Below are 27,079 nucleotides of genomic sequence, written 5' to 3'. Positions count from 1 at the left end.
GAGGGAGCCGTCCCGGAGAGAGGCCCGTCTGTGTGCAGGGATGGGGGGATGCCGGGGGGGGGGGGAGCGGCAAGGACTCCGGATGGGGTCGCCACAGCTTCCCGTCTTGAGTGCTCAGCCTGCCAGCCCCCCCTTCCCCCCCAGCTCCTGCAGCTGGCCGGGCTGATGGACGGGAAGCAGCTCCGTGCATAAATCAGACCGTCTCGCTCGCTCGCTCGCTGGCTGCTGTGGCGGGACGAGAGTCTCGGATTTGCAGTGTAAACATGCTACTGGAAAAATATTATTCTATCTCTGCTGCTTGGGAGGGACTGCTGGCCCCTCGCCCGCTCTGCAGCTGGGCCCGGGCCAGGCGCAGGCAGAGCAGCAGCCCCGGACAGCCGGCCCAGCCCTCCCCGGCTGCTGCTGCTGCTGCCGCGTGGGCCGAGACGGTCCGTGGCCCCCGAGTGGTCGGCTTCCACCCACGGCTGCTCAGATGGGGTGTTGGGGGGGGGTGTCAGGGGAGGGTTTCAGGGGAGGCCTAGGGGGCAAGTGGGCTCCCGCTTGACAGACGGCCTTTCCTCTTGTCCAGCGCTGACTCTGCTGCTGAAGGACCCCGTTTCGACAGTGCGGGCGAAGGCGGTGGAGACGCTGGGCCGCCTGGGCAGTGCCGTATGAGGCCGGCCGGCCATGGGGGCCAAAAGCAGAGGAAAGGAGACCCCCACCACCACCACAGCTCCACGTTGCCCTCCCACCTCCCGAGGGACAAGTTGCACGTCTTCCAGATACACGGCCTCCGCCCACCGGAGCCCCCCCTGCCCCCCACCCCTTAAAGAGAAGACCTGAAGTCTGTGCACCTTTTTGTGTTTCCATGGTGTTTTTTGAATTTCTGCAGGGACCAAACCCCCCACCCCCCATGGGTAGGCTGGACCCAACACAGAGGGGCAGAGGGGCTTTGGTGTTGCACAGGAGCAGCCTGGCCCCACCCGGCCCACCAACCCTCCACCCTCCCTGCCCCACACAGGAGCAGCTGCCCCCTGATTCCACCGCACCTCCACCATCCCCAGCAAGGGTGGGGGGAGCACCCCACTGCACCTCCAAAGCTTATGCACCTTCCTCTCAGCCGGAGTTTGTATATAGACTCAGAGGACTTATTTTTAATAAACGATATGCTTCTCAAAACCACGAGGGTCTTTCTTAGCTCCTGGGCTGGGAGAGGAGCCCCCCCCCTGCCGCTCCATCCCCCGTGGCTTCTGGCGGCCGGCCTTTGGGGACGGGTCTGCCAAGCCCCCCCTGTTGATTGACCAGCCAGCCGCTCCTGGGCAGGAAAGCTCTCCCTTGCCCACAGAGGCTGACAAGACCCCCCACCACCCAGGGAGACTCCCTCCATCTCCCCCAGTGGGACTCTTGTAGGGAGCCTCTGGTCAGGCCCAGCCCCAGGAGGGAGCTCTGTGGCGTGGGGCACCCCTCCCCCCACCTCGCTGCTGTTTGAATGGGAGCCCAGCAGGGCTGCAGCCGAGGGGGGCATGGAGAGCTTCCTTCTACGGAGGAGGAGGAGGAGAGAGAGAGGAGCCTTTCCAAGAGGAGGCAGATATGCTCACAGAGCCCCCCCCCCCCGCTTCCTTCCCTCTTTGGAAGTTGGACAGCTCCATCCGGCCTCTTTCCCCCCAATTCCTCCTCCTTGTCGTTCCTGGAGGGGGACTCTGGGGCTCATACAGAGCAGTGGCAGCCGTTGGGAAACTGAGGCCTCACGCAGGGCCCCTCCGGCCACTTGCTCTCCCCCTCCTCTCCCCTCCCCAGTTCCCCAGATTGAGGGGTCCTTGCTTCTGTTGGGCCACCCCCTCCGTCTCCCCACTGGCCAGTTTTGCATTCAGGGCCCCTGTGCCCACGCCCCCTGGTCAACCCCAGAGGACCACAAAGACACAGCCCTGCCCTTACGACGTCCCCTTTGGGGGTGGGCCTCTCTACTGCCCTGGCTCCTGGGCCGTAACCTCAACATTCACCCCCCACGCCAGGGGTTTGGCCCAATAAGCAGCCACCAATGAAGAGGGACGTTTCTCGCCATCCAGGCCCCAAAAGCCAGGAAGGAAATGCACCCGCTGTGCAGGAGCTGAGCACCCAAGGGCTTCCAACGGGGAGGGCCAAGCTGGACCCATGGAAGGCAGCCAGGAGGAGGGGGCTCCTCGTGGGACAGGCGTAGCTGTCCTCAGGGTCCCAGAGAGTCGGCTTCCCTCTGGCCATGGAAGTCAGGGCCAGGTCTCGGGGGGGGGGGGGGGCTTTTCTGTACAGCACCCCCCCCCCTTGCACCCCTTCTCGATTGCCAGGGGTGTGGGGTGGGGGTGTGCATGAAGTGCTGATTGAGCAGGAAACCTGACTTGCTGGGCTGGGGGGCGTTTTTAGCAGAGCCAGAGCTTGCAGAAGGGGAGGAAACAGCCGAGGGCCAGGACCTTTGGGGAGGGCTCAGGATCAGAGGCAGCTCAGCAACTCTCTGGTTCTGGTCAAATCAGGCACTTTTATTATTTCCCAAGGGGGCGTCGGGAGGACGCAGAAGAGCCCCCAGTGGCCCCTCTGAGTATTCAGCCCTCTAGGAGCCCCCCCCACTCTCCCCCTCCAGCCAGAGGCCTGCAAGGTCCGAGGTTGACCCAGTGGCCGCTTCCTCCTCCTCCTCGCCTGGATCCAAAGCTCTGGCCTCCCAGGGAAAGGAGCCCACGGAGGGCCCGGCAACCCCGGCTTCCACTCTCCTGCCAAGTCTGTTGGGAGCTGGGCTACGTGAAGAGCCGGACGGTGGCATCTGCGCCCGCAGAGAAAAGCCACGGCTGCGAGGGGTGGAAGATGACATCCAGGACGCCCAGGTCGTGAGCCGCTGCGTGGCCCCTCAGCACCTTCACCGGCACGAGCAGCGGGTTCTGAAGCAGGTCGCTGGAAGGAGAGGGGGAAGGTGGTCAGCGGTGCCAGTTCTGCCCCCTGGCGCCAAATGCCCCACCTCCCCACTGCAGCCACTCACTTGTAGACCATGCCGTGACAGACAATGACGCTGCCGTCATCCGAGCCGGAGGCGAAAAGTGGGTAGGACGGGTGGAAAGCCACGGACCTCAGGGCCGCCTTGTGGTGCCTGCCGGAGAAGGGAAAGCGTGACCCGGCAGCCCCCCCACAATGCCCTTCCCTGCGAGGAGGAGGCGGCTGGGTCTGCCCCAGGAGGGGAGGGCTGGCTTGCTGAAGGCACAAGGCCGGAGGAGCCGCTCTGCCCTGGGGATGCCGGTGTCCCGGCTGCACAGACCTAGCCGCCCAGGCTCAGCCGTGAGTGAGCAGCATGTCCCTGGGGAGGAAGCCCACCCCCATCGCCCCCAGGGAGGGGCTGGAGGAGGGGGAGTTTGGCCAGAAAGTGGGCGGGGGGGGGAAGGGCTGCTGCCTACCTGAGCACCCGGTAAGGCTTGGTGGAGAGGTCCAGGTCGAACCAGACCAGCCGACTGTCGTAGCTGCCACAGATCAAGTTGTCGCCTGAGGAGAGGAGGGCCCGTTGGGGCACAGGCTGAGAGGCTGCCCCCCTCTGTGCCAAGGCAGGGACAGGAGGGCTCCCCCTCTCGCAGGCAGGCTGAGGGGGCCGCTGTGCCCACGGGAGGGGCAGGCCCGAGCGCCCCCTGCTGTGGCCCCCGGGACCCTCGCTCACCTCCGGGGTGGACAGCCATGCTGGAGACCCACTTGCAGTTGGTCAGCAGCTTCTTGGTCAGCTCCTGCTTCAGCAGGTGATAGATGCGGACGAAGCGCTGGGTGGCCACGAAGAAGAAGGGCCGCAGCGGGTGGAAGAGGACGCGCTGCACCTGGCCCTTGCTCCGGCGGAAGGGCGCCTGGCTCCAGCGCTTGCTGGCCTGGTGGATCAGCACCTGCAGGTGGCTGTTGTCCGAGACCACCGTGGCAAAGTAGTCCCCCTTCCTGTGCCAGGTGACCTGCTTCAGGGGCTGAGGGAGGAGAGCGGTTTGGGGGACGGGCGCAGAAGGAGAGGGGCTTTCCCTAACCCCAACCCTAACCCCAGGCCGTACCTTCCCGAACCTCAGCCTGAGCCGCACGCCCAGGCGCTGCTCCTCCTCGGTGGCCTCCTCCCACGTGACGGGCTGCAGGCGGGCCTCCTCAGGGGCCACGTAGCCTTCCAGGAGTTGGTCGGTGGCCCCACAGAGCAGCTTGTCCCCGAGGCCGGGGTTCACCAGCAGCACCGCCTGCTCCCTGGAAGGGACGGTGTGGGGGGAGAAGGTGTCAGGGGCAGCCCACAGCCAAGATTCACCTCCTCCCAGGTACAAAACCTTTTGCAGAAAGGGAAGCAAAAGCCACACTCGCCCCCTGAGAGACGCCCACCTTTCTCCACCTGCAGGGGGGGGGAAGCCCCCCCAAACAAGGCCATTCCTCTGGGCCAAGTGGGGAACCCAGAGATGTTTCCCTGCTGGACCTGAGTGGCAAAGAGGGCCAAGCACTTCCTGGGTGGCAGGAGACCTCCCCCCACTTGGGGAGCATTTTGTTCTCCTCCTTTCTCACTAGCCTCACCCACCCAGGACCCTCTCCCACTTCATTCTTGCCCATCCGGGCGCCCCCTTCCACCTGCCCCATGGCTGCTGCCCAGAGGCTGGGCCCTCCTGTGGCAGCTGGAAGCCCTACTCACACAGCCACGGCCACCAGGCAGACGGAGGGGTTGGGGTTCCACGCAAGGCTCTTCACCGCCGCTCCCACCGCGAGAGTTTTCAGGCACCTGGCCGTGCAGACCTCCCAGAGCTTCACGCAGCCGTCGTCTGAACCTGGGCAGGAGAGCCGTTCCTCAGAGAAGGCCGGCATCCCAAATGGCCCTCCGTCCTGAGAGTGGGGCTCCCGGCAAGAGTCCCGGGGCCTGGCTGGAAGGCAGAGCCTCCCCCCCCCCCCCTGCATGAGGAGCAGCTCCAAAGACCAAGCCTGCAGCAGGGTGGGGGGCCGGGGGGCCTTGGAGCTGCAGCTCCGACTGGAAAGGGCAAGGAGGCCAAGCGGCGGGAACCCCCCTCCCCCGGCCTCCCAGGCGTCCAGCTGCCCTCTCCCTGCCTCGGAGGGTCCCTCGTGGCCAGGAAGAACCCCGCCGCAGGTGCTCAGGGCAGGGGAAGCAGGGGCTGCGCAGGGCCACTTACCTGATGCCAGCCACTGGCCGGCAGGAGAAAGGCTGATGCAGCGCACAAGGCTGGTGTGCCCACGATACACCTAGAGGGAGGGACAGGCAGGCCACTGAAGCAACCACAGGAAGCGCAAAAGGGCATCATGCAGCCCCCCCCCAAAAAACAACCCAGCCACAAGACTTCCCCGTTTCCCCAGAGCCACAATTCCTGCCCCCCCCCCCCCACAGCCTCACCAGGGCCTGGACGGTTGGGAAGGGCTTGAGGTCCTGGGGCTTGGGCAGCTTGGGGATGAGGTCCTCGGGATCCACGCTGACCTGGAAGGGAAGCCGCCCACCCTCAGTTCCAGATGGGAGCAGCGGCCCAGGGAGGAACCCCCGTGTGCCTCCATGGGGATCAGCCCCCCCGCTCCTCCCTCCCCCAAACACCCTGACAGGGGCAAAGGGGCAAGGCCCACCCGCATCTTCCTCTGGCGCGGGCACAGGTAGAGGTCGAGGCAGCGCTCGAAGCGCTCGTGGATGAAGCGGGGGAAGGCGGGCACACGGCGCAGGCAGTCGTGGCGCTGGGGCACAAAGCTCAGCTTGCGCTCCGAAGGCTCCTGCTGCTCCCAGGCGAGTTTCTGCAAAGGGTTGCCGAGAAGAGATGAAGGGGGGGGAGGGGAGACCCCATCCCAGGGTGGCTCCTCTGCCCCTCCTGTGGCACCGGCTGGGACTCCCCCTCCCTCGGGGCCAGGGAAGCCGGGCCCAGCGCTGCTCACTTCTTCCTCGGTCGGGAGATACTCCGGAGGGGGGTTGTAGGACTCCTCGTGCCCGGGCAGGGGAAGTTTGGGGGCGGGCACGTGCATCTTGTGCCGCCCCAGGATGGAGTTGTGGTCCTCCTGGGCCCAAAGGTCGTAGAAGACCCCTGTGTCCTCCCGGGGCCTCCGGGACTGGATCCAGCCCATCTTGATGGCGTGCACCAGCCTGGAGACCTGCAAGGGCAGAAGAGCCGCCATGAACGCAGCCTGCCATCCTCTGAGAGCCGCAGAGGCCCTGCCTGCAGGTGCCCCCAACCAGCCTCTCTCCCACCTCTGGAGAGAGGGGGGGCATCAACTGGACAGACTCCCCGGGGGAGCCACTGAACAGTTTTGTTGGCGTTCAGAAAAAGGTCCTGGTGGCCGCTGCGAGGTGCCCACCCAGGCAGTAAACCGGAAGGGGTCTGGGCCCCAATCCCTCCCGTGTCTCCATGCCCAGGCTGCTTCTCCCGGGGGCCACTTTGACCCAAGACAGCTGCCTCACAGCGCCTGACCCCGGAGCAAGCCACACGCAGCCCCGCCAGCCCTGGGGATCGCCGGTTTCTGCGTGGGGACAGGGACTCCTGGGAGACGGGGCGCATTCGGGGCAAGGCCAAGGTTGGCCCAGACCCCCCCTCCCCAGGGGAGCCCTTTCTTCTTCCAGCAGCTCACCTTCTCCTTCTCCACCAAGGAAGGGATGAAGCTCCGCTTGTCCGCCGGCCGGTTTGTCACCGGGTGGATTCTCACCTGGCTGCTGAAGAAGTCCACGGCCGGCTGCAAAGGAGTCAGAGGTGGGAGGGGCTGCAGCTGCAGGAAAGAGCTGCCCCCCACCCTTGACTGTGGCTCCCCGGGAGAGAGGAGGGGCGGCAACCCTTTGCTTACCTCGTACGGATCGAAATTCACATCCCCAAACTGGCCGCGCTGGAGACGGTTCACCAGCTCCACTTGCTCGTCCGTCAGCTTCACATCCGCCCCGGTCATCTTGTCCTGGACGGTTCGCCTGGGGGGGCGGAGGGGGGGAGCCATGAGCAGCTGTGCTCTCCAGCTTACCTGCCCCTCCCTGCAGAAGCCAGGTCCTCCTGGGGGTGGGGGAGGGGGCAAGCCTCACCAGTAGTCAGGGTTCTCCATCTTCTCCAGGAACCTGTCCAGCTCGTCCTTGGAGCGGATGGGCTTGTAAATCTGCTTGCCCTCCAGGTTGTAGCCGATGTGCGGGAAGTCCTGGTACCACTCCATGGGGATGTTGCCCACCGTGTTGCGGATGTCCTGGAAGAGGAAGGGGGGCAGGGGGGGCTTAGGCGGCAGGCAGGGACTCCATTGGAAGGGGGGGGGAGGTTACTTCATTCTGATCCCCCCCCCATCGCACCTGCCTCTTCACCTGCTTGCAGGAGGACCTGGCACAGGAAGAGCAAGGCAGGAGGGGCTGAGCTGCAGGCACAGCGGAGCCTTTTCCCCTTGGGGCCCATCCCGCCAACCGGAAGGCTGACTCTTTGCGGGAAAGGACATTTCTGGCCCTTTGGAGCAAAGGCAGGAGGCTCCTCGCCTTCCCTGCCAGCTGCACCCCTCCCTTTCCCCCCTGGGTCACCATCAGGACCCCAAGGAAGGCAGGAAGGAGAAGAGCCTCCCCCCACCCACTCCCAGGACCAGGAATTCATTTCCTAACCAAGGAGGTTGACCACATCCAGGTGACTCATTGCCAAAGCTTCTCTCTGCCCCTGGCAAGGCACCTACCCGGAAGCGAAGCTGCAGAAAGGAAAAGGGGGTCCCAGGAGTCCCAGGGGTTTTAGGGGTGCAGCCACGGGGCCCCTGTCCACGCCTGACCTCCTCTTCCTTTAGGCTCATTTATTGGGCCTGGAATGAACCGACTGTCCCTCCAAGGCCGTAAGCCAGAACGGGCAAGTCCTGGTCTTCATGGCTCCCCCCCCCCCCAAAAAAAAAAAACCCAGAGGAGCTTCACAGCCCAGCAGCACCAGCAGAGGCTAAAGTGGAAATGCTGGGAGAGATCTTCTAACACACACACACACACACACACACACAACGACACACAGCGTGTAAAGGCAATTCACAAACAGGGAGTTCCTAATCTGTTGCCAGAACCAGGGTGAGGCATCTACCTAACATTGTGTGCTCCCCCCCACTTTGAATGAGAGGCTGCTGAGGAGGAGGAGGAGGAGGAGGAGGAGGCACCCCAGAGCAGAGCAGCCAAGAGCCCTTCCTGTGTGGGGCTGATGCCAGTAGCAGCTTTCCCGCCCCTCCAGCTGCCTCCCACAATTAACACATCATCCCCCCTCTCCACCACCACCACCCCCCGGCAATCCCCCCCCCCCCCCCGCAAAAGGCACTGCCGTCACTCAGCCACACGTCTGGAAGTTGCTCTTGGAAGAGCAGAGGCATTCCTGGGTGTGCATTCCTGGCACAGCTCTGCCTTGAAAATTGCTGGTCCACGTGGAGAAAGGAGAGAAGGGGAGCAGCCGGAGGGGAAGGGGGGCAGGCAGACTTTGGGTTGGGGGGAGGGAAGAGAAATCCCCCCTCCCTGGACAGACTCTGCTGGCCCTGCTCCAGAGCCAGGAGGGGCCCTGGGCAGGTTCGGAGGGGTGGGTGGCCCCATGCCCTTAGAAGGACTGAGCAGCAACGCAAAGGGTCCACGGAGGGGGGAGGGGAGGGAAGGAGGGAGGGGACTCTCTCATGATCTTCTGACTTCTCTCATCTGGACTGCTCGAGTGTGGAAAAAGGAGCAAACTAAACGGGGGGGGGGGTGTGACGGTCTCCACGTGGGCAGGGGTCCTGCAAGGCTGGGCGCTCATTTCCACCGCCTTCCCTCCTCCTCCTCCTCTTCCCCTGCCCAGAAGCGTAGGGCTGTGGAAGGGAGACCGTGCCAGGCTCTCCCGGCCCCTCCTTCTGCCCTGCGCTGGCCAGGTGAGGCCGGGAAGCACAGGTGTCTCTGCCCCACCCCCTCCCTTTCCTGCCTGCACAGAGGGGGGAAAGCAAGCAGGCCTTGGGCCCACCAAGGCAGCTGTGGCCCCTCTCGGCCCAAGCTGTTCCTTGCTTGGGAGCAGCAGGGCCTTTGGGGGCAGGCGAGGGGGGGGGAGTGAGGAGGCCGGCAGCCCCAGCAGGGCCCCTCAATGGTCTGGGGGCGAGGGAGGGGCCTCGATGCACCTCTTCCCCAGAGAGGAGCCGAGAGGAGGACAACCCCAGGAGCAGAGCTGGGACTCCTGGCTCAACCTCCCAGGCCGGGCTCCCCGCTCTCCCCCCCCCCCACGGCTGGCATGCCTTGGTCTCCCCACAGGGCCAGGGTTCGGGTGGCCGCCCTGCAGGGAGGCTGCTGAGGAGGCCCTGCAATTGCAATGCAGCTTCCCAGCACTTCCCAGCAGCCGGTCAGGATGGAAGCCTGGGCTGCAACAGGACTGCTTTCCCACAAGGCTCTGTTTATTTAATTAAAACATTTGCATGTTTACGGTGAGATGTGGGGCCAACAGGTCAAAGAGAGATGTACGTATTTATCTGTCCATCAACCCCCTGGCCCAATGATTCTGGGGGGTTGAGTTAAAAGCCCAGCCGAGTGAACTGGCTGCCCCTTCACAGCCCAGCAAGCCCTCTGCATCCTGCTGCTGCTGCTTTGCTGGCTTCTGTTTTGAAACTGGGAATGACCTTAAATCGGCAACCGGGTGAAGCCTGCAGTGCCAAGCGCAGCCTACCTGCATGCTGCATCAAGAGAGGACTCAGCCTTGCCTCAAGATCAATGTCTCCACCTGCTCAACGACCTGCTGCATGGCCCGGCTTAGCCACGGCAGAAGGCCCTGAGAAGCAGCTGCACCTTGGCCCAGGAGGGCGTCTCTGCGCACCAGAGCCCCCTCCCCAACCACTCCCTCCCCCACAAGGAGGACAAGATTGGGAATTATACCAGAAATATATAATAGAGATTTGAAATATTTGATTGTGAATGTTTTAACAGCAGCTAGAATTGTATTTGCAAAAAAATGGAAAAATGAGAAAATACCAACGCAGGAGGAAACTATTCAAAAAATAATGGAATGTGCGGAAATGAGTCAATTGACATTTGAAATTAGAGAACAAGAAGAAGAACAATTTTACAAGGTTTGGGATTTGTTTTATCAATGGTTAGATAAAAAAATCATGGTAATGGAAAAAGTGGGAGAACTTTTTATATTTTAAGAATAATACAATTTTTATATGCAATACTTTCAGGGTTTAGCATTGTTAAACAGATTAGAACGATGTAATGGAATGATGTTGTATGATCTCGATATATAGAATATTCTGTTTAAAATGTAGAAATAATAATTGGAGTTGAACTATTGATGCAAAAGGATGTTGTATGTATGAATTCAATACTTAGAACAACTCGTTTAAAATTAAGGGATAACAATTACAGTTGAATAACTGATATATAATGATAATAATGTACTTATGTTTACCTAATGAACAATTGGTGATTCGATAGATAATTGTAAGTGGTGACCATGGAAAGGACGCACAAAATCTTGTAACCAAACGATACACTATATGAAATGTTTTATGTCTTTGTCTGTTTTTGTTTAAAAATTTTTTAAAAAAAATTAAAAAGAGGGTTCTCCTTCCCCAACCCTTTCCCTGGGGCAAGTCATACAGGTAATCCGGAGGGCATGTGCCAGGGCCAGAGGAACAAGCTAATAGGTGTGTGAGGCACCTGAATGGCGGGTCCAGCTGGGACTAGGAGGGCCTGGGGCTGCCCAGCGGCCCTGGCCAAGAGCAGACCCTCCTCTGTCCTTCCCCAGCTACCTCCGGCCTGGACTGGGCTGACCTTCGGCAGGAGGCTCCCAACTGCTGCGGGCAAGCCAGCCGACTGGTTCCCCCCCCCTTTCCCTCTCCGGAGGAGGAAGCGCCGAGCCAGCCCAAGTTCTGCATCCAACAGGTGAAGTCAGCGCAAGCCCCCTCCCAACCCTCCGGCTTGCAGCCCCCAGGCGGGGGTGGGGGGTGGGCAGGCGCTCTCCCCCCCCCCTCGAGCAACGCTCAGGTAGGCGTGAAGCGGGGCGGGGAGGGAGGGGCCTGTCGGGCGACCATCACGCACAATATAAAACTCGCGCGCGCCTGTCCAGCGCCGCCGTCGCCCAGCAGCCGCTCACCGCCCGCACGTGCCTGCCTGCCTGCCTGCCTGCGTGCGGGAAGCCCCGGGGATCCCTGGCCGGGGAGAGCGCCCGAGTCGGCCGGCGCAAGATGCGAGGTGGGAGCTGAGCCGGAGCGTCTCCGCCCGCCGCTCGCCCTCCAGCCCAGCCATGTCCTTCGCCCTGCTGCGCTCGGCGCCCAGCCGCTTCCTGTACCCGGAGATCAGCATGCTGTCGGAGGAGGACGAGGAGAACGGCAGCGGCGAGAGCTCGGGCTCGGACGAGAAGCCCTACGCGCTGGAGGCGGGCGCCTACGGGCTGCGGGGCGGCAAGCGCGGGCCGGGCAAGAAGGGCGGCCGCGGCGTCTCCCGCGAGCCCCGCCAGCGCCACACGGCCAACGCACGCGAGAGGGACCGCACCAACAGCGTCAACACCGCCTTCAGCGCCCTCCGGACGCTCATCCCCACCGAGCCGGCCGACCGCAAGCTCTCCAAGATCGAGACGCTCCGCCTGGCCTCCAGCTACATCGCGCACCTGGGCAACGTCCTCCTGGCCGGGGAGGCCTGCGGGGACGGGCAACCTTGCCACGCCGGCCCGGCCTTCTTCCACCCCGCCGGCGGCGGCGGCAGTCCCGCCGCCCACGAGAGCGAAGGCTCCCAGCCCAAGCAGATCTGCACTTTCTGCCTCAGCAACCAGAGGAAGCTGGTGAGTGGCTGCTGGGGGGGGGGGGGCGCACCGGGGAACCCCCTCCGATGGATGCGGCGCCTGGCCGGCAGAAGACCCGGCTGGCTCCCCCCAGGGCTCCAGGCTGCCCATGCCTGCCCCGCATAGGAGGCTCTGCACCCCTCCCTTTCCCTGGTCCCCCCCCCAATTGATCAATGGGGCGAAAAGCCAGTGGGGCAGGGCAACCCAGAGAGTGGGCAGGGCGGGGGAGGGGTTCTGGGCCTTTGGCAAGCCAGGCTTGGGCCATCCTGAGGGCATCTTGGCAGCTCAGGGTTCTTCCCAAAGGTTTCCCAGCCCCCCCCCCTCCCTGAGGCTGAGAGGCCAAGGCTTCCCCAAAGCTCCCACCAGAAAGCAGGGACCCCGATCCTCCTCAGAGCAGGGCAGCCACCTGAAGGGCCCCAACCATTCCAGGGAGCAGAGGGCTTCCAAGCACAACTGTTCCCCTGAGGGAGGAAGCCCCTCCTGGCCCACCCATCCTGCACACCACAAACAGCCCCCACCAAATACCAGCAGAGGCCTACAAGTGGAAGGGAAGAGAGATGTTGGAGGAGCTCCATTGGGGACGCCATGCAAAGCCCTGCTCGGCCCTCAGTCCTGCCTGCTCCAGAAGGGGAGGGGACCTACCTGCCCAAGTCAAAGCCCCCCTCCCTCTCTAGTGGGACCATAAAGACCCAGACTGCCGCCCAGTGTGCCAGCCTCAGATCTTCCCACACCTGCTGTATCCGTTGCCGCGGCTGATCAGGATGAGGGGCTTCTCTGCCACCTGGTCTTCAAGCACATATTTTAGGCCTGGGGACCCCTCACTTCACGGACACACAGCCTGCCAACTCCGTGACTGCCAAGCACAAGGACCCTTCGTACCCGACAGCTGTCCGGCGGCTGCCCATATTTTGGCCTTGCATGGGAAGAGGCTGAAGCCCACCCGCAATACGGCTGAAAGCATTTGACTGCAAGCCCTCCACTCAGAGACTTCAGCAAGGAACGTTCAGCATTGTTAAAGCAAAGAAACATGGAGAAGCGACAGGCGCACCTGGGACACTTTGGGCTGTAACTATCCTTGAAGAGTTTAGCTGTGATTTAAAAAAAAAAAAACTATTTAAAAATACTGAAAAGTGAAACAAATGCATTTTCCCATTGTCCGTTTTGGACGTGTTCCTCCCACAACAGCCTGCAGTTCTGACGAGGAAACTCTCTTGAGTTCATAAATAATGTGCCACAAGCAGTTGTAGCCTAAGGGAAAGTGCCACACGTCTCCCTTCCCGCGTGGAAGGGATTAAGGAAGGGCTGCGTTTCCATCTGGCTGGGCACAGAGGGCTCAGGGCAGCCTCTAAGGCAACTGGCCCTCAGCGGGCCCAGGGCCTGACGATGACAGCCTTCCTCGGGGCCAGAGGCTACAGAGGCTGGGGCGCCCAAGGGCAGAAAGCAGGGTGGCCACTCTGGGAGAAGCCAGCACTGCTAAGGCCAAAGCCTCCACGGGCAGGAGAACGCCTGGCCTCCGTGGCAGCTTCCCAGAAGCCTCTCGGTCCGGTCACAGCAGAAGGCACCTCCTCATGAGAAGCCACCCTTTGTGTGAGAAGGAGCGGAGGTGGTCCAGGAGCAAGAAATGGGGGCGCTTCCAGACTCCCAGAGGTACCCAGATTATGACCTGTGGATGTAATTGTGTCTACAGGGCAACCGAAACATTTCCTCAAATCAATCTTAATGATGGGCACATTTTGGTTATCATTCAATGGAAGAGTTTATGGAAGCAGACAAGATGAAAAAGAATGTAGAGAGGCGTCCGAGGGGAAAAACAAAACCATCAGAATTCAATCTTGGCCAGTTGGCTGGGAGGGGACTCAATTCTCCACTTACTGATCCTGGATGATTCGCTTCGCACGAACAAAACAAGCAAGCTTCTTGTGGAAAGGGAAGCGGGTGGCCTCGTCCAGTGGGGCTCCCTTGACCTCCCCTTCCCTCTCTCAAGCACCGCAACACGAGTGGATCCCCACCACCACCGTTGCCTGAACATCAGAGCAGCACGGGGAGCCAAAGCAGGCGGCCTTTCCTTCCACGCTCAGCCGTGGAAAGGGGCAAAGAGCAAGAGAGAAGGCCAGACCCCGCGGATCCGAGAGGAAGCGAGTCTTCAGTGCAAAGGAGCTCTTAAAAAACCCTCCCTCTCCCTAACTCACACCTGCAGCCCTCCAGACTACACCACACAAACGGCACACAAGTGCCTCAAACCTTCTCTAAAGCGGAGGTGAGGGGTGGGGGGGTGGGGGCTGTGCAACGTAAGTCCCTCTCCTTGCACTTGGAGAGAAAGTAAGCCACTTCTTAAACACGGCATAGGTGTCAATTTGCAATGCAAATTCCAAGGTCTTGTGCTTCTCACAGCTCCCGTAATTGTTTAGAGACAGCTGTGGTTTCAGGGCTCATTTCTTACAGGTACAAAAGTTCCACGCATTTATTCTGTTTCTCTACGTGGGGGCTGGGATTTCGCATCTGGGAGAGTGGGCATTTTTCTCCGCCGGCTGCTCTCCTGAGGAATTTGAGCAAGGATCCAGGGCAAGAGCAGAGCTCCGCAGCGGCCCAATTCCTAAAGCCCCAGAAGACAGAAAAACACCCGGCCACTTCCAGTCTGGCTGCGAAAGGAAAACTGCGCTGAAAACTGAGTTCCTCTGCCCTTCGAAAGGGTGTGTGTGCGTGCACGCAGGGAGAAGCAGCCACATGAGCACGCAGTGCTCTTAATCTCAACAGCGCACTGAAAATACGCATCGTGACATCCAGGAACAGAGGCTGCTATAGAGAGAGAGAGAGCCACGGGAAACGCACCTTCTTGAGTTTCAGCGTGAAAAGGGAGATTTGCAACAGAAACCTATTTTGCTCCCGGGCAGGCGCTTCTGTAAACCTATCTGTGGAGCAGAAGACCTTCCAAAGGTCATGGCACAGAAGGCATCATCCATCACCCAGGAGGAGAAAATATTTACTGGGGCGACATCACCCCCCCCCCTTGCCCAGGAATCCAATGCTATTTTATGAAACATTTCTATCTGGGAGGCAAGCCTGCTTTTGCAACCGTTTGACCCACTTGAAAGTAGATTAGCTTGGTCTTCGCAACTGAGGTCTAGAATGAGGACTGCGGTTGGAGAAATCAATAACAACACGATGCAGCTGAACGTGGAGGGCACCCTCTCTGCTCTCCTGCAACGGCATTCCTTAACTTTGCCAGTGTCAGTCCCTCCCAGTCGCTTTGCCCAGAGGACACAAAGGAGGATTCTGAAATGATCTCATACGAAACTTCCAGAAGAGTCGGAAGAAGGAACAACTACTCTCCAGCAAGGAGGAGGAAGAAGCCGACCGCCCTGCGTAGTGGGATTTCTTTGTGAGCCAGAGAAAGGGCTAAGGGAGGCCGTCTGCAGACCTCAGACTTCTCCCTCTTCACAATCGAAGTGACACAGACGGACGGAAGCCCTCAGTCAATGCCCCCCTGGGCAGCTGGGCTCTTCCCTAAAAATGGTCCCGAACTGGAGCTGCCTCTTAACTGGGGGAACGTGGGGGAGCCCCATTTAGGCCAGAAAATCCAGCTGGAGTTCATTGGCTGACTTCAACGCTGGGGCATCTTTGGACCTGAAGGGACCAAGGACAGCAAGTTCTGGCAGAATTTATTTTATTTATCGTACGTATATAGCCGCCCACCTCAACGAAATAGCACCCCGACCACCACCCTTTTTTCACAGGAAAGAAAAATCAAAGAGCAACCATGGCGTTTCATGGAAAACAGGCCAGGCAGGCAGAGTGTCCAGGATTCCTCTGCTGTTGGAATCAGCATGGGGGCCACAGCTGCAGAAAACACCGCCCTCCTTAGAGCAGGTCGGGTCAAGGATTCCTCCAGGCCCACCTCATCCCTCACTGACAACCAGGGGCCTTTCCAGGACCCCCCAGGAGAGGGGCCAGGGCTTGAACCTTGGTCCTTCTCCCCACAGAAGGGGCACTCTGACCTTGGAGTTCCCCAAAGGAGGCTGGCCGTGGCTAGGAAGGAGCTCCCTAGCAGAGGTCTGCACCGGTGGCTCTTCAGGAGCAGGGGGCCCTCTTCCAGGAGCCAAGCGCAGGAAGGCCCCGTAACCCATCCATGCCGGTGTCTTCCGGGGATTGCCTGCCTCCCAAAAGGTCTTGGGGGGGGGGGGAGTCCTTCCCTCGCATGCATTTTGCCAGACTTTTGGCTGCTCTCCTTTTGAGGGAGGAGGAGGAGGAGGAGGAGGAGGAGGAGGAGGAGGAGGAGGAAGACTCTGGCAGGCCATGCGAACTTTTCCCTCCCACCCTCATCTCCAGGAGGAGATTCATTGCACAAAAGCAGGGAGAGCTACCGAGAGTTGCTGCCTTGCGTGGCTTAAGAGCCCTGGCCAAAAATGAAAGGCCAGTGATTTTGTTCGTTTTGTTTTGATGTCATTTTTAATTAGACCTGCATTCCATCCTTCGTACGGCAACTTAAGGCCCTGCGCCCAGTATTGCTCCCCCCAGCCTTCCCCTTGGGTGGAGAGAGGCAAGAGCCAAGGACTGGCCTCTACGTCCCCATTTTCCACCTTACTTCTGAAGGATATGTGGATTATACTTTTAATCCAGCAGCCAGACAAATTAACACATTAGCCATTTTTTTAAAAACAAATGCCAAGCAGTCTAAGCAATCAATGCCAAGCCTATTCCAACCAGCTGCCCAGGAGCCCTTTGGGGCCAGGGTCTCCGGGACCTGGGTGGCCGATGGGAAGATGTTCCTCTGGGCTACTTCAGCCCAGGGTTCAAGTGCAGCCGTCCCGAATTGGAGTCATCGCAAGAGAGCCCTATGGACTATTTCCCATGCCTGAAACTTGCTCAAAAGCACAGGATGTTTTTGTAAGCGCCACGCTCTTCTTTTGGTATTTTAGTGGTGGCATTTTCCTTTCCCTTTCTGGCAAAGGCAGCCATGCTTTCTCTCAGCAACACGCCATAAGGGCAGTTGCAGCTGCTGGGGCTCCCGGGTTCAAATGATGACCGGCTACTGCGACAGAGGCACCGTTAAGGTTGCAATACTACATTTTGGAAGCAAAAAGACACTGAGAATAAGCCGACCAGCTTTCCTCCTACTGGCCGTGTTATCTGCCCTTTAACTCTTTCACACACAATGCTCCCTGCGAGGACTATAAATGCTTAGATAATTCTATCCCACCCCTTAAAAATCATTCTACTCTCCATCACAGGACTAGGAGGAGGAAGGATTCTTCTCCAGCCCCCCAGCTCGTTCCTAAGCTCGGCCTTTCTTTCTCAGACTTCTGCCAAACGGGGCCCTCTGTTGCCCACCCACTGAGAGAGGCCCCGGGCCCCTTGGCTTCTCCGCAGCCTGGTGGGGTGAGGAAGAATCAGAAGTGGGACCAGGCCTCTGGGTGCCTTGAACGGATTCTTGCCTTTTGCTCTCCTGATGGAAGGTGGGGGAATCATCCGGGTGGTTGACTGGAAATAGGGAGCACAGCTGGGGCTGGCTCTGAGGGGCCGGACTGTCTCCCAAGCCTCTTAGGGGAAGAACCTGGCCCCCCACTTTCACTTTCATAAACCCAAACAGAATTCCAAATAGAAAGAAGGAATGGGTGGGAAGAGTTTTTCTTTTTAACACCTCTGGTGAAGGAGCAGTTTCTTTAACAGCAGGAATCTGCTCCCACTTTGAAGTCAAGTGGGCTTAATCTCCACCAAGGCAGCTGCACCTCCAGAGGTCCAGAGGGGTCAGGCATTCAAGGCGCTGGGGGAGAGGGCGGGGGGGGGGCTCTATACATAGCCAGACCAGATGGGATTTGGGGATCCTTCCAGCTCAAGGGCTCCTGCAAGGGCCAGCTGGTAGTCTCTGGATGGCCCTGCTCCAAAGAGCACCAGGAGCCCCTCAAGGCTTCTCCCCTCCTTCCACTGCAGCGTTTGGGGTGCCAAAGGAGCCGTGTCCCTCCGGCCTGCAGGTGGCTCAAGGGGAGAGCCTCCCCCTGGTTCAGGCCAGGAGGAGCCCTCTCATTAGGAGGAGACCAGGCCAGCGCCCTCGTCCCAGGGACCCTTTTCTTGGGCAAAGCTCCCCCACTTTCCCCTCCCTCTCAGGCAACAACCATCAGAAGCCGCAGGCTGAACCGAGGGCTCCCGGGGATCCCCGCAGGCGCTTCAGCAGGCAGGGAGAGGCACCTGGAAGCCAGCTGAGAAGCCCCCTTAACTCACTATTCCTGATTTTAGGGGCAGCGGAAAAGCAAGGGGATCAGAGGGGAAATATGGGGAGGCATTTTCCGGACCCCCATTTCCTCTCCAGACAGCAAGAGGGCTCCTGGGGCCTGAACATCTGGGAAATTCAATGCGGCCGTTCCTGGGCTGGCCCTTCCTCTTCAAGGAAGGAGGGACGGGGTTGCCATTTGGCTGTTTATCCCACCCGTGGGGCCTCCTGACCCCAAACACACACTCCCGGGGGGGCCCTGAAGAAGCTGCCTCAGGATGTTTGCATTTCCCGCAGAGCAACCCTCACCTGCCCCAAATGACGACCAGCCAGGGGGACTCTGGCCATTGCCCGGCCCAAAGACTTCCAGTTAAACACCATCCCCTCCCATACCAACACCCCCACCCCTCCCCAGTTGCTTCCTAGCTGCAGGAAGGACGGAACCACTTTCTTCCAAGGGGTCGGGGTCAAAACCCAGGAAGGAGACCTAATAAAACGGGGAAGGGGCAATCGGCAGCTCTAGAAGCCGTGCGCTCACTTGGGAGGACTCCCGCTCTTTCGACCGGGGCACAAGAGGGGTGCAGGGGTACAGGGGGGGTAAGGCTAGAAATCCAGCACCCACAAGAGGCAGCACTGGGGAGGGCCAAGAGCCCGTTTGCTTGTTTCTTTGCTTATCAACCTGTTTGCTGCCCATCTGGCTGCCAGGCGGCTCTTGGCTGATAGGTCGAAGCCGGTTCTGGGTGGCTTTGCATAACCCCCCCCCCCCTCTCCCTCTGTCCCTTTGCAGAGTAAAGACCGAGAAAGAAAGACGGCGATTCGGAGCTAGCCCCTCGTGGAAGCCGGATGGTGGTGGTGAGGCTGGCAGCAGCAGCAGCAGCAGGAGGGCGAAATAAAGAGAGCCCCCCCACCCCCGGGCTGCCCTCCTGAGCTGTGCGCTTGTGCCCCGGACAAACTCACGGGCAACCGGGAGAGACGGAAAGCCCAAAGGCTGGATCTGCAGGCAAGCCAAGCGGACTCAGATCTGCAAATACGGCAGGGCCGTGCCGGGTGTCGGAGGCACAGCTCCTAGGACAAAAACGTTTTTTCCTGCTCACCAGGGACTGGCGTCTGGCGGAAGCATCCTAAGTGGCCCACATCCTAGGGGGCGAGAAGAAAAAGGGAGGGCGCCCAGAGGAAAGGGCTCCTCCGGGAGTTATGGGCCGCCCTGCTGTCAGAACTCTGGATGGGGCTGTCATGAGGACTGGCTGGACTTTCCTGCCTTGATAATATAAAACCAAAGTTGTTTATATAGTGATATTTTTGTAAGTATGCAACATAAACGTCCTTTCAGATTTTGGATTCTGATTCCGGTCCTGCTACTTCCAGTTGAACTTAAAATGCCCAGGGTCGTATGCGTTCTCCCTCTCCCTCCTCTCTCTGTAGTTTGTGTTAATTTGGACGAGGGTTGTGTGTCCTTGTCTTGGTGTGGGGTTAGAGGTCAGAAGGGATTGATGCTTCTTTGTACAGGAAGCCCAGAGCCAATGGCAGGTAGTCCTCAACTTATAACCACAATTATGGAGCCCAAAATTTATGCTGCTAAGTAAGACAACTAAATGAGTTTTGCCCCATTTTACGACCTTTCTTGCCACATCTGTAAGTGAATCACTGCAGTCGTGAAGTTAGTAACACCGCTGTTGAACGAATTTGGCCCATCAGGACGTCTCGTCTACCTAGAGAAAAACATTTGCTGACGTGTTCACTTCTAAAAGTGAAGCCGCAAAGCTTCTGCGTACTTGTCCAAAGGAAATCTGAATGCCAAATGCTCTGCAGACGTGAATGCGGAGGAAAGATGGAGGCCAGATTCAGGCTCCTACAGCGGAAGCGGAATAATGCACCAACCGTTCCCAAGCCTGCACCAGTCTTGACCCTGGAGCAGAGAGGGCCTTGGTCAGGCCAGACAGCAAGGGAGGGCCCCAATGGTCAACCAGCCTGCCTGCTTCTTGCTCCGAGACCACAAAAGTGTAAGCCTCTTGAGGGAAAAAATAACCTAATTTTTTAAAAAAACATTCAGAGCAGCTGACACTAATCTAAGGGTTTAACCAATTTAACTTGCCACAATCACAGCATCATGTAAACCAGGGATGGGTAACCATGGGCCCTGCGTGACCCGTGGATTTCCAGAATTCCCGAGCAGGCCCTGGGGGTGGAGTCGTGAAGGGGCCATAGTTGCCCAGCCCTGGTTTAACTACTCAGCTGTTTTTGTCCTCTCCTCCCCCCCAATGACCTTTAGTGCCAGATGGCCCAGTTGAAGTGGCCTCAGGTTTCCCATGGCCAGAGTTGAGTGGCTGGTTTTGGGGTGTCTACAAACCATGCAATTTTCTCGGCTCCATGCTTGAGCCACAGGGGAGTTTGGGGGGGGGGGTTTAGAACTTGGGGTTTCTAGTCTGGTGCCTTGAAACAAAACCCCAAAGTGGATCTCAGAGACGTCTTAAGTAAAAAGAGTTTATTCTGAAAAAAAAGTGAACATTTGTTTTTAGGGCTAACCAATTTCCCCCACCCCACCCCCCAAAAACCCAGCATCTTTTCAGCCACATTTGTCACTTTGGAGGCACCATATGCTACACCAAAGGAGGGGAAACCATGGTTCATCCAGCAGCAAGGTGGGGGGGGGGGGGTTTCAATTACATCCCACCTATGTGCTCAGTAAGAGAGTTGTGGCACCCAAAAAACATGCACCTATTTCTTAGACAACAAATCCTGCACCTGTAAACGGGGGTTTCTGAAATGGATGCCCTTCTGATAAAGACTTCTTAAGCCAGTTAAAGCATGGAATCAAAACCTAGAACAAACATTCATTGCTTTACTTCATCTGCAACAACAGAACAGCTGAATCTGGCACACAGGACAAACTTTGGCTTTAGAGATCAAACAGGAATATAATGCTCATTTCCCCAGAAACCCTTTCCATCTGTCCAGGGTCAGTGGCCCTCCATCCCTGTGCCCAGCACAGGTGGATTTGGATTTATTGCATTTATATGCCGCCCTATTCCCGGAGTGACTCAGGTCGGCTCACAAATCAAGGGAGGGAATACAGACAAGGGGAAAAACAACAAACAAGCAACTACAAAAGAATTTAAAAACAATCAACAACCACACAGTTCGAGCGGGGACGGGAACTTGTCAACCCCAGGTCTGTCGGAACAGCCAGGTTTTAAGGGCTTTGCGGAAGGGCTGAAGGGTGGTGAGGGTCCGGATCTCCACGGGGAACTCGTTCCAGAGGGCCGGAGCAGCCACAGAGAAGGCCCTCCTCCGGGTGGTAGCCAATCGGCATTGGCCGGTAGATGGGATTCGGAGAAGGCCTACTCTGTGGGATCTAATAGGTCTGATGGGGGTAATTGGCAGCAGGCGGTCTCTCAAGTACCAAGGTGGACAAATACGTCCAGTATTTGAGGGGCTGCCACAAAGACGGGGCAGTCAACCTATTCTCCAAAACACCTGAAGGCAATGGATGGAGACTAAACAAGGAGGGAAGCAACCTAGAACTCAGGAGAAATGTCCGGATAGTGGGAAAGATAACCAGTGGAACGGCCTGCCTCCAGAGGTTGTGGGGGTTCCATGACTGGAGGTTTTTAGGAAGAGACTGGGCAATTATTTGTCTGGAATGGCACAGAGTCTCCTGCCTGGGGCAGAGGGTTGGACTAGAAGACCTCCAACGTCCCTTCCTACTCAGTTACCCTTTTAAGCTCTGGAGACAGAAACTCCTATCATGAGCGAACTGGGGAAGAGTCTGGAAGCAATAATCCACATTATATAAGAAGAAAAACAGCAGAGCAGGCGTTTCACTGGATGTTCTCCACTCTCTTTCAGAGCAGTTTTCCCCAAGGACCATCCTGGTTGGAAATTTGGGTTCTAGGTCACAGCTCCAGAAGTTGTGTGTCCAGCACATCTGGAGGGTGAGGATGTTTGTCCATCATGTCCGAAGAGGACCTTGACATCTAACAGGTTGTGGGCTGTCCGCAGGTGGATGGTAAGCCCTATATGGGCACGAAATGTTCTGCCACATGCCAGGCAGATGTGTGGGCACCACTGTCGCCGCATTTGCAGCCTTGGCTTTGTGGAGTGCTGGCTTCTCTCGTGCTACGGTTGCCCTCCTGTCCTCAGATGCCTGGCAGCCTTGGTGGATCAGCATGTCGATCGATCTTGTGCCAGGGTTTCCCAGGGGGCAGAGTCAATATCCAGGGACTTGAAGGAGGCTTTCGACGTGTCTTTGTATGGCTTCCTTTGCCACTTTCCTTGAGGCAGCCGTTTGGGGATGCAATGGTCTGGCATCCTTGCAACATGGCCTGCCTGGGCTTCCCTCAGCAGGGTGTGAACGGATGGCAGGCCTGCTCTGGGGAGGACTTCTGTGCCTGGCACCTTGTCCTGCCACCGGATCCTCAGAATTCCACGGAGGAAGGCCGTGTGGGAGGGGTTCGATTGCCCAGCATTCCTCCTGTATACAGTCCGAGTCTCACTGGCATCCATCAGGGCAGACTTTTGAGCTTCGTAGCAAGGCTTACTCCACAGTGGTCCCACCTTTATCTGGAGGGTGACACGCGGATGAAGACCAGTCAGGGCCGCGTATACAGCACTGTGTCTGAAATCCTTGTTAACAACTAGTGGCAACTTTGGCAACCCATTTCTGATTTTAAATCCTTCGCCAGAGTTTGCCGCTCTGCAAAACCTTTCCCCATAATCAGGTTGGAAACCCCGTCTCTGCATCAGTCGGGCCAAACGGCCTGCATTTACGTGTGGTGCCTGGCGAGGATGCGGCGGAAGGCCTAAGCGATGCGTCCCACCATAAGCAAAGCACTTCTGCGTATTTCCTCAGCAGAAAAGGAAGGTGAGAGATCTGGGGAGGGAAAGTGAGACGCCAAAAAGTGAAAGCCAAGGAATAAAACGGGTGAGCAGAAAATTCCCTCCACGTCGTAGGTTGCAGTCGGAGCACACTGGTTCTGCGGACCTCCTGCAGCCTATTCAGGAGCAGTGGGCACGAGTCAGGCGTCGGGAAGGGCAGCCACCATAAGCTGGCAGCGCTGACCATGTTTGTTTCCTGAGTCACAAGCCAATGGAGAGAAGGGAAGAGCCCGGAGGGGCAGAGATTATTCAAGCAGGAGAAAGGAACACGGGTTAGCAGAGGCCCAAAGGAGCTCTACCACTCGGAGAACTTCAGGAAACAGACCCCGCAAACGTCCTTCAGCAAGAAAGAGGATGCAAATCTATTAACTCCCCCCCCCCCCCCAGGCTGATGGAGGCTGAGTGGGAGTAGCTGTTAACGGACGGATCCTGCTGTAAAAATGGCTCAGGACCTCCAAGAAAAATACAACTGCCTGCCAATGTCGGGAGGCTTTCAATAATTTTCATTTTTACTAATTAAGTAAAAAAAGCAACGGGAAAAACAAAATCGCAGGAGTGGAGCAGAAGGCTTACATATAACTACATACATAGCAATATAAACCCCAAGTCATACATGTTATTGATCTTTTTTTTAAAAAAAATATGCTATTGCCTAAGTTCCACACATCTGCTGAGCTCCTGCACCTGGAATGCAATTTGGACAGAAACAATTTGGGTCAGCTTGAGGGGAGGCCCCTCAGGGGAAACCCCAGGCCCAGCTCAGAGCAGGGGGCCTCCTCCACAGGGCCTGCTGGTGGCCCCCAAGGACCAAAGGAAGAAGGCTTTGGATCCAGCCTCTTTCGGTGCACCTTTTCGGAGCCAGATGCTCCCTGCTGCCCACCCTCCAGGCAGGGGAGAGGAGCTATTCGGCAAGCTCTCTTTCCCCACTCAGCTTCAGGAAATCCAGCAGCAGACCTCCCAGGACATCCCCCTCCCCGCTGCTGCTTTCTTAAATCAACACCCCCTCCCCTCTTCCCAGAAGGCAAAGGGAGGAAAGATCCTCCTCTGGGGGAACACAGTATGCAGGGAAGACCCTGCTCGGCGTTCTGGGCAAGGGCCGGGGGGGGGGGGGGGGGGCTCTCCGTTGCGAGCCGGCCAATAAAAGCACTTTCTGGCCGTGAAAAGTGCTGGATATTCCGAGCACCACCTGAGGCCTGGCTAATGCCGGATGCAAAGACCAAGTATGGGCCGAGGAGGAGGCAGCTCCACAGGCTTTTTTCTTCAGACAGACTAATTGAAGACAGAACTGCTAAAGTCTGTAACCGAAAACAGCAAGAATAAGGCCTGGAGTGAGATCAACTTTCCCATTTTGTAACTCATACGGTTTCTGGATGAAATGTGCTTCCTTGCTAGTAGCTGGAACAATGCATCCCACCAGATCACTATTAAATACCACAGCCTTCCCCGTCTCGGCATCCCCCGGATAAGGTTGGGGGACGGGGGGGGGGGAGTCGTGGCTACCTAAGCCCTTAGCAGGGCTGAGACCAAAGGTCTTTAAGGTGTGGGGCCTCCCCTCCCCTCCCCTGGCAAGAGCTTTGGTGCAGGTCAGAGAGGGGAGGAGACCATCCCGGGCCCAAACTAAGGGGGAAAGGACCCCAAGGTGACTATGGGGATTCTCCACCATCCAGGTGGCCACGGACGTCCCAAAGGTGCTTTTCCAAAAGGCAGCTGGGCTTCTTGTTTTCGTTTTGTCTCATCTAAGAACCGAAGAAGCTTCCGGGAGGAGAAGTGAAAAGGAAAGGAAAGGGAGTCAGTTGCCTTTTGGGAAAAGCACCTTTGGGGGAAGCCAGAGACGAGCTCTCTCCCCTCCGTGGCCTTCCTTCTTTTGCTAGACTCTGTTCGTCAAAGCAAGGGGAGCTGCTGGCATGTTGCAGCACCAAGCGCCTGGCTCAGGTTGAGGAGGCCAGAAAGCAGAAGGCGGCAGACAAGAGGAGCCCCAGGAAAGGCCAGCCTTGCTCCTCTGCAGGGCCAACGGAAGGAAGGGGCCTGGGACTGAACTCTGCCGGAACACGACCAAACTCTCTAGGCTACAAGAAAGGGATTCTACATTTCCAGGCTGAGTCCTGGGTTTCTGCTGAGAATCCACCCTTAATTGCTGGGCAAACTTTAATTCCGAAGGCAGTTGGGGAGGACTGGGAGATTTGGGGTGCTCGAAGCTACCGGTTCCCCTTCTGATCATGGCTGCTGGTCAGCAACCCGGAGAGCCTTTTGCCAAAGGAATCCTCCTAGCCTGACCTTGCTGAGTAAAGCCCAGCTTCCTTAGGGCCAGAAAAGTGAATAGCTGTGGCTTTTCTTTGCAAGAGACATAAATGGCTTCACAGTCAGTGTGCGAGAGGACAGCAGAGGATAGGGTGGCTCTTCATCTCTAAGCCACTCTGTGGAACCTCTGCCAGCTTTGAGCCTGGGGCAGCATAAAAGCCCAGTGAAAACTAAATGAATGGGCAGGACCCTGCTCTGCAAGGCGATCCCCCCACCCCTTTCAAAGGCAGGGTGAGCTAGAATTGTAGATCGGTCTAAATTGGGAACATTCAGAATTGAATTAAGAGCAAAATTAAGAATAGCTTCTGAACCCAGGCCAGGGCTGAGCAGGCACACATCAATCAGAGTGAAGGGAAGACCGTCTCTAATGTGTGTGGAATGGGGTGTGGGTTGGGGACACTCTCTCAATCTTACACAATCTTGACCGGCAACCGGGAGCCGCTCATTCCCGGAGATCAGGATCTCATTTCTGCCTAGAAACAGATCGTCTCTGACTGTAGAGCTTCAAGAAAATGTCCCGTTCTGTTTTTCTGGGAATGGCAGGTTCAGAATTATGACCCAATGTTTCTTCCTCAAATCAAACATCATTTCAGCTTCTTTCCTGGGAGTCCCCCAGCAATTGCTAAGGAGGACTCTCCACTCACCAGAAAGGAAAACCTGGCAGGAGCGGCTGAGGAGCCAGAGGTTTCCAGTGGCACAAAAGTCCCGCTTTGACTCGGACCAGGCAGCTGGGCAGACTCCTTCCGGCTCCTCCTGGCTCACTCCTCGCAGACCGTTGGCCAAGCCCCTTTGTCGGAGGAACAGACCCAGGCCCAGAGCATGCTCAGGGGGTGCAAATGGGAGAAGGGGGAATCCCTCACCATCGCCCCTGCTGCCCCTCCCTCTTGAATCCGGGGTTCAGGTCAGAGCGACACAAATTCCTTTGGCAAGAACGCCTGTTTTTGTAAATTCATTCAAGCAAGAGGGAAGAACGGCTGAGGTGAGGTTTTTCCCATCTTTTAAACTGTTGGGTCGCTTTAGGACATATTGCGTAAGAGTTGGAAGTGCAGGAAGGAAAAGAGCTCTGAGCTGATGAGGGATAACACACCTCTCCCGACGGCAGTCCCATCCTGACCCGCATTGCTCCATCTTCCAGGGACCACCGGTGTGTGGAGTGGGAGACCAACGGCCTATTTGGAAAAACCTTCAGTCCCGCCCCACTTCCAGCCTGGCCAAAGAAGGGAAAGCAGGAAGGGCCCTAGAACCCAGCACCACCTCCGTGAACAGTGGTGGGAAGGGCAGCGGAGTCAGTGCGTTCCTCCGCCTGACACAGAACTTCCTTCCTCGTGCTTTAAGCGCCTCTTCTTCATGCCCGGCCCTTGGTGCCAAGGGAAGATCCAGGCCGCACCTGGCAGAGATGCACCTTAAATCAGAGGAACTGTTGTAATTGCTCCCTTCCTCGGAGATGCTGCTTGATTAAAGGGGGACTGACAAACCCTGCAAGAGGGGGGCTGGAAGTCCAAGCTCCCAGAGAGAAAAGGAGAGCGACACACAGCATTCCTCCAACACCCAAAGGGCGGTTGCAGGGAAAGGCCAGGCCCTGCCCTGTCCCTGCAGAGCCCTGAAGAGGAGATTCCCATCCAACGCTAGGAAAAAAGGCAGAACGGTGAGAGAAGTGAACTGATGATCCAGGGAGGTTATTGGGAGGGGGGGGGGAGTTCCCCTTCATTAGATTTGTGCAAGCGGGGGCTAGAAAGGCTAGGGATAATTTAGTTTGGATTTCTGCGTGGTGCAGGTAGTTGAATTCATTGATGAAAATGGACCACTCACCTCCAAGATTCAACTAGCCAGAGAGGAATAACAGACTGATAGAGTTGGAAGGGACCTTGGAGGTCCTCTAGTCCAACCCCCTGCCCATGGAGCCCTTCATTGAGACCTCGATGCTACCGTTGCACGGAAGTGCTTAGAGACCCCATTCCGTGGGAGGCCAGTCTGACGATGGCTGGGGAAAGAGCAGCCGAATGGGACAAAGGACCTGAGCCATCTACTC

The 27,079-nt window shown here is 57.9% G+C and overlaps 3 protein-coding genes across 5 annotated transcripts in view; 2 read left to right on the top strand and 1 right to left on the bottom strand.

Annotated features, from left to right (window-relative positions):
- MROH1 (maestro heat like repeat family member 1) overlaps positions 1–832 on the top strand; it is a 28,963-nt gene extending 28,131 nt beyond the window's left edge. For both annotated transcript variants that reach the window (XM_032223412.1, XM_032223411.1), the window contains exon 42: positions 569–832. In XM_032223412.1, coding sequence (XP_032079303.1) covers positions 569–654 — 86 coding nt within the window. In that variant the 3' untranslated portion in view covers positions 655–832. The remainder of the gene's footprint in view (positions 1–568) is intronic.
- A 1,639-nt stretch (positions 833–2,471) lies between these two features.
- The window catches only part of BOP1 (BOP1 ribosomal biogenesis factor), a 54,944-nt gene continuing 30,336 nt past the window's right edge, over positions 2,472–27,079 (bottom strand). Inside the window, exons 4-16 of one of the 2 annotated variants that reach the window (XM_032223420.1) lie at positions 6,977–7,131; positions 6,751–6,868; positions 6,541–6,642; positions 5,854–6,066; positions 5,554–5,715; positions 5,333–5,413; positions 5,115–5,184; positions 4,625–4,757; positions 4,014–4,194; positions 3,644–3,932; positions 3,390–3,474; positions 2,981–3,088; positions 2,472–2,895 (exon numbers count right to left, since the gene is read on the bottom strand). In XM_032223420.1, the coding sequence (XP_032079311.1) occupies positions 2,742–2,895; positions 2,981–3,088; positions 3,390–3,474; positions 3,644–3,932; positions 4,014–4,194; positions 4,625–4,757; positions 5,115–5,184; positions 5,333–5,413; positions 5,554–5,715; positions 5,854–6,066; positions 6,541–6,642; positions 6,751–6,868; positions 6,977–7,131 (1,851 nt within the window). In that variant the 3' untranslated portion in view covers positions 2,472–2,741. The remainder of the gene's footprint in view (positions 2,896–2,980; positions 3,089–3,389; positions 3,475–3,643; positions 3,933–4,013; positions 4,195–4,624; positions 4,758–5,114; positions 5,185–5,332; positions 5,414–5,553; positions 5,716–5,853; positions 6,067–6,540; positions 6,643–6,750; positions 6,869–6,976; positions 7,132–27,079) is intronic. The other variant, XM_032223418.1, reaches the window with a different exon arrangement.
- Positions 10,631–19,215, top strand: SCX (scleraxis bHLH transcription factor). Its single transcript, XM_032223453.1, has 2 exons — positions 10,631–11,672; positions 18,665–19,215. The coding sequence occupies exons 1-2, from the start codon at positions 11,139–11,141 to the stop codon at positions 18,701–18,703; spliced, it is 573 nt and encodes a 190-aa protein (XP_032079344.1). The 5' UTR covers positions 10,631–11,138; the 3' UTR covers positions 18,704–19,215.

The sequence above is a fragment of the Thamnophis elegans genome, chromosome 8, assembly GCF_009769535.1.
Source record: "Thamnophis elegans isolate rThaEle1 chromosome 8, rThaEle1.pri, whole genome shotgun sequence".
Taxonomy (NCBI): domain Eukaryota; kingdom Metazoa; phylum Chordata; class Lepidosauria; order Squamata; family Colubridae; genus Thamnophis; species Thamnophis elegans.
Note: the sequence above shows the minus strand (reverse complement) of the source record. Positions and strands in the feature narration are given on the sequence as shown.